At 29.7% G+C, this 6,726-nt stretch overlaps 1 protein-coding gene across 1 annotated transcript; it reads right to left on the minus strand.

Moving 5' to 3' along the window:
• Window positions 1–892: 892 nt before the first annotated feature.
• On the minus strand, window positions 893–1,819 carry LOC107488024 (uncharacterized). Its single transcript, XM_016108720.1, has one exon. The coding sequence runs from the start codon at window positions 1,817–1,819 to the stop codon at window positions 893–895; it is 927 nt and encodes a 308-aa protein (XP_015964206.1).
• Between the last annotated feature and the right edge of the window lie 4,907 nt (window positions 1,820–6,726).

Consider the following 6,726-nt stretch of genomic DNA (forward strand, 5'->3'; position numbering starts at 1 on the left):
TAATTCTTTCTTCATTCTTTCCTTCTCAAAAATCGCTGCAGCTTCAGCATTGAAAACAACATTATATCAAGGGCACAAATAAACATCTCGATCTTTTAATTTTCCTGCATCAGAAATTTCAATAATCCTTCACCCACACCAGGATATACTGTGCGCACATTGGTTTCGAAGTCTCCCAAAGCAGAGTCGAACTCATAAGAGGTAAAGCCAGCCATATTGATCCCCATGAATGAAGCTCAACAAAGTTTGCTCCAGCGTCAATGGGATCAGTATCAACCTTTATATCTTTCTTACCATCATCAAACTTCAACCTTCCTTCCATAATTGCCTCTTGGATCAAGTCCTTGAAACGGACACAATTATTAGTTGAATGACTAGTTGCTTGATGAAATTTACAATAAGGCTTTTCTTTCAAATCTTTTATCGAAAGTAAAGTTTTGTCTTCTAGTAAAATCAATTGTTTATCTTTAAGCAACACATCAAATATCTGTTTCGATTTTGAAATATCAAAGCTATACTTTTCTCCACTCTTATATTTCAAGTCATTGGATTTTTCAACATTTGCAATTTTCATAAGCGAAGAGCAAACGTAAGGTGGACATTTCTTTAATTCAGCCAAATCAACTTCAAGAAATTCAAAATCAGACTCTTCACTCGAAGATCTCATTACAACATATGAAACTTTTTCTTTTCTAGCAAAAAGTTTGCTTTTGTACTTTTTCTTATTTTTGAACTTTTATTTTTCTTTCTAAAGAATTTCTACTTGACGAACCCTTTCAGCTAAACGAGCCAAATCAGGTACATGTACATTAAGCAACTTTCGACAAATATAAAACCCTAATCTCGTAGTGGCTATCTTCACTACCTCACTTTCAGGAAGTGAAATATAACATCAACTTCGGGCATTCTTAAAACAGATCATTAAATCATCGATTGATTTTCTATCATCACGTTTTAAAGCCACTAAATCCGTAATTGTCACGTTCAATTCACCTATATAAAACTGAGAATGAAAAGCATTTTTCAACTGTGCCCAAGTCACAATCAAATTGGGTATTAAATTTGAAAACCAAGTAAAAGTATTTTTCGTCAACAAAAAAAGAAATAATTTCATTTTCAAATTCTCATCATTTGTCAAATTGCCTAATTCGACCATATATCGAGCAACATGCTCAGTAGTCGATGCACCTACTTCTCCTGCAAATTTTGTTACTATTTTTGGGTTCTTCACATCCTTAGGTACTTCTGCCATCTGCACTACAACATAAAATGAGAAAACAAAATATGGTTGATTCCTAAATCCCACATTGATTCCAACCCTGTTAAGAATATCTTCAACTATTCTTGTGTCCTGATAATGTTCACCACGTTGCTTAACTCGCATTCTAGCCAACACTTCATCCACATTTTGATCACGTCGAATTATATGAGGAGCATTTCCATCGAGATTTATATGATCAATCCTATCTCTCGGATCAATCCCTAAATCTCTTGGGTTTGCTTCCATATTTTGACGATCACCTTCATCATAATCAACAATCTGAGCGATTCGTTCGACTTGTCTCGCCACACACTCAAATTTTGTTTCATGATTAGCCATCATTGGGTTCAAAATAGTAGTCATTTGTTGAGTCAATAAATTGACCAAATCATGATGACTCTCATTGACATATTGTCGAGCTACTGCCATCAAACCAAAATTACTCGATGTCGACCCTACCTGATAATCATAGGCAGACTCAAGATGATGTATTGGTGGGTAATTATTAACTGCTCCTTGTCCATTTTCAAACCTAATTGGAGGTACATAACCACTCATAGGTGGGGTATAACCAGGAGGAAGACCAAAAGGGAGCCAACTAATGTTACAGGCAGTTGTGTTTGTATTTGAGAAGTTCGTGGGTGTTGATCGCGCCCATTATTCCCCAAAGGTGGTGTAATAACTACCATATTTTCTCTAAACACAAATCCTGGGTTTTGAGTGCTACCCTCCGTATGCGACGTCAACTCCATAGACATTTGAGCAACTACCACAGGTATAATTTTTCTGCTTCTAAGTCGCACAAACTAAATCATTACAATAATCTTTTTGACACACTTAATTTTTAAAATAGTTCCATTGAACGTGCTAATTTGTTATACAAATTTTTTGTAAATCTAGGTTAGTTCAAAATCTAGTGATCTGAGAACGAAATCTACTCCTCTTCATGAGTACTAGTTTTTGAGTTGTGCACCAAAGATTATATTCCTTGATCGAAAAGATAAAGAGAAACTTGAAATGTAAAAGAATGTAAATGACTTAAAATTGAAATTACTGAAAATGAAGTAAATGGCTTCAAATGAAAGAAAAGCAATAAAATGCCTTCAACAAGATCGAAGGACTTTGAATTCAAATACAATGCAGAAATATTAAAGGAAGGAAAAGAAAAACTTTGCAGAAACAAATAAATTTGCAAGAAAAAAAATATTACAAGGAATTTAAAAGACATGGAAGGAATCCTACAAAAAAGAAAGCTCTAAACAAACTCAAAAAGTCGCTGAATATGTGGGAGTGCGAGAAAACTAAGTGTAACCGTTCCTGCCATATAAATGATGGAATGACCGTCTTCAACTGCTTTAAATATTTAACCTTTCTACTTGCTTCGATCATGGACTCACTATTTCGATCACAAAGACTTGTACTTAACAAACATTTTCGATCAGTCCACGTTACTCGTCGATAACCTTTTTTCGATGAACTTTAAAAAACTTGCTCGATAATATTCAAACAACATTCTTGATATGCTCATTTTCAATTTGAATTATTTTTTACCAACAATTATTAAAGTATATTTTACTATAAATTTTATTTTATACTTTTTTAACATATGTTATTAAAATATATTTTAACTAAATCCTAATACAAATTATATGTTGCATTTAAATTTAATAAACATATTTGTTTCAATTATTTAAATCACATATAGTTTGATTTTATTACAGAGATATTATCTTTTACTTAAGATGATTCATTTATCATTTCACAAGTAAAATATTGTACTTTTAATTGAAAAATACTAATTAGTATATTATTATTAGAATTTTTCTAAGTTAAATAGTATCTTAAAGACATTAATTAAGAGAATAAAAGTAAAAGGGTTTGATATTCCAGTGTATTAAATACATAAAAAAAAACTTGAAAATAAAAATTGCTTTAATTTATATGTTTAACAAAAAATATTCTTTATTTAGTATTTTTAATTAGTTTTATAAAAACAGTTACTCACAAAACCATTATTATTATTATTATGTTGTAAAGTTCCGATGTATCCAATTTTATCATCAACTAAATATATCATTCCTAAATAAGTATATAATGGGCTTATAATGACATGAGCGCGTGATGAATTATTTTATCTCTCGTGTTATAACAAATGAGGATAATTACGGTTGTTCACATTAATAAGGATAATTACGTCACTATCATTGTGCCTGTCATGAAGATCCCACATTATTGATGTTAGCTAGCTAATAAGATGTTACCCCTAAATCCACCAAAGAAAAAAAAGGTGTAAACCATGTTGTCGTGATAAATGCTTGGTGTGACTTGTGGTTTCTATCACTTGATGAGAAGATGAAGAAATATAATTATCAATTTAATTTTTTTGGTTGGCTTTGCTGGACAAATGTTGAATTCATGGGTATAATAAAATATCCTCTTCTTCCGGGTTGAATATTTTCCATTTTCCCTGGTAGATGAGAGTATATGTGATTCACGTGCATATACATTGTTTATGGCTAATATTGCTTCCCCCCTCCCCAATATTTAATAGGTCCCGTTCACATTGGGTTCAGAAAACAATTATAGAAAAACATCCAAGCATGATCCCATGAGAAAGTTATGGAGGTAATAAAGCCATAATCCCAAAGTTAGTTAAAAATAAAGAATTAGCTAGAAATTAAATATTATATTGTTAGTCTTAATTTGACAAATTTTTTTATGGATATTCTTTGATTTGTATTGTAAATAAGATCTCCTAAATGAAAATGACATAATCAATTTAGAAGTGACAACTAATTAATATTTATTCTTTACCATAAATTTTGAAATAATAAAAACACCATAATAAAATATAACAATTATAAATACTTTGGATGCCAATGAGTTATAACTCAAATATCATAGTCTTTCTATACTTATTTAAGAGATCGTGAATTTGAATCTCCCTATCTTTAGTAAAAAAAAAATAATTCTCAATATATATATAGTAACAACAAAAATAATAAAAAATAATTAAAACTTAATCTTATTTAACATTTATTAATTATTACATCAACATATTCTTATTGTTTAAAATATCTCCTTTTTATAGACATACATTAGCATCAACAGATCCTATACAAAGATTCCTGAACTTATAAAGCTCCATAATTTCTTGTTGGTATTATTGCATGCAGTCATATATACATACACAACAGAATAGCATGTGCTATAATAGTAGGCTAACTTATATCAACAAAGGCACATCTGGGACACGTTGAGTTTATAAGAAAACCATATCTATCTATCTATCTATATTGCTACTATTATTTATTCCAATCATGGTGGCTTGAATTCCACGCCTTTTTATATGTGGGTTGCTAGCAACTTCCAACTTCCATCATAAACAAGCTAAGATATAAAGACAAACATCGTTCCCTAAATTATGCATATTTTATCAGACTGAAATTGGACTTGAAATGATTGTTGGGGAAATGATGCATGCACCATAGCTAAGGTTACGTTTCTGCTCTTCTTTGATTCCTCCTTTAACGTTGCTGATATGTAATATATACATGGGGGCAATTATTGAAGACCTCCATACCATATGTCTATGCCATGCATTATCATTAACATTATATTCTGAATTTCAGTTTTGAATCATGTGTTACAACAACTCATTAGTCAACAACAAATTTTTAAATGAAATTTTAATTTTCGATAAATTAATTCTTGACTTATTAAATTGAGAGATATAACAGGTAATAAGAAAAACATTCTAGTTACTTGGTGTGTTTGCATGCAGGAACAGACCATGAAATGCTACTCATTTTGTGACTAATTAATGTATGAAGAAGCATGTTATTCAAGTGTTTTCATCTATTAGTTTAATTTTTTGGAAGAAATAATTTTATAATATGATATAATAATTTTTATAACTAAAATATTATAGATAATTAATTCTTGTTGACTCCTAAAAGAAATTAATATTAGACAAATAAAAAAAGTCTATGCAAATTTTTAAATTATCTAAAAAAAGTTATGTAAATTGCATGCAAATTAAAAAATATAATAATTAATTTATATATTTTTTATTAATTTAAACTTTTAAAAAAATTGATTTCATGACAAAGCTTACAGTATGCGCCTATGCAATTGCCTGTCCTGTTAATTTGGACTTCTCTTAATTGTGGGTTGTTTTGGTAGTTAAAATGAGTTGAATGGACAGTTCAATACATCTTTAAAAAATTTATGTTATTATTACGTTTGTTCTAATTTGAAAAAATAATTTAATTATTTTTTTTAAATAATTTAAATAATAAATACTTATATTAAATATAGTTTAAAATAGTCAAATTAGTCTCCGAAAAATAACTCAATCTCTAAATTGGTCCCCAAAAGAATACGGTTGTGCTCTGATCAATATGGCTGGTTCATTGACTTTTGTCTTATGACATTATTATTCTCCTTTAGGAAATCAAAACATCAGGGAGTACCCTAAATACGTAATCATATACATTCTTTATTACCATTCACTTTTTCAATGTATATTTGGGTGGTTTTTTACCTGAGACATAAGAGGACGAATATTAAAATTTATTATCTTTTGGTTATTATAATTAGTCATTAATATTAAAAAATATGAAATAAAATATTATACTAAAAAAATTAAATTAATGATTAAGTAATGAAAAAAATTAATAAATTCTTATCTATTCTACATTTCTCGTTTTTTATTTTTTCGAACATATTCTATTATAAAACCCCATATAGGATCTACATGGCTTATAGCCAAAGCCAACACATGCAAGCCAGAAAAAATTGACTTGCTCAATAATGTGTGGTAAAAAATTGACCAATAAAAAGAAACTTTGATGCTTCAAAATTAATCAGAATATCAAAAAGGGTTGGATACAGAAAAGGTTAAGCTAATTTGTCGAGAAGAAAAGGTTAAGCTAAGTTGTCAAGAAGCATCAACTGCATGACACCGGTATATAAACCCTAAAATAATTTTAAGATTGGGATGATCTTTAGATTTAGAGCACAAATGCGATTCAATATTGACGACTCTATTAATAAGTAATAACCCAATCGAGTTAAATGACATATATATATTTAAAAAAATTAACATGGCATTATACAAACTTGACTAATCGAAGTATAATCCTCTATTAGCTAATTTGGATTAGACTAGTAGCTAACTTACTAGTTTTGTTTAAGTAAGGGTAAGAGATTTGAATCTCACGTTCTGTATCTTAGTCACCGACAAATTTTTAAATGGAGTTTCGACTCACAAAGGAATAGATACCGTAGTAACCAATAATCCTCCCTTTACCTTTCTTTCAAAATATGTGAGTACCCAGCTACCACTACAAGTTTAACTTGTACCTGACCAGTCATTTCAACGTGGAGCAGAGGCATTCTGTTCATCAATTATTACTACAATACTGCCCATACATAACAACATTTTGCCGTGAATATGCACA

The sequence above is a fragment of the Arachis duranensis genome, chromosome 5 (assembly GCF_000817695.3).
Source record: "Arachis duranensis cultivar V14167 chromosome 5, aradu.V14167.gnm2.J7QH, whole genome shotgun sequence".
Classification (NCBI taxonomy): Eukaryota; Viridiplantae; Streptophyta; class Magnoliopsida; order Fabales; family Fabaceae; genus Arachis; species Arachis duranensis.

Coding starts and splice junctions, on each gene's coding strand:
- LOC107488024 (XM_016108720.1), bottom strand. CDS start 1,819: ATGAGTGGTTATGTACCTCCAATTAGGTTTGAAAATGGACAAGGAGCA.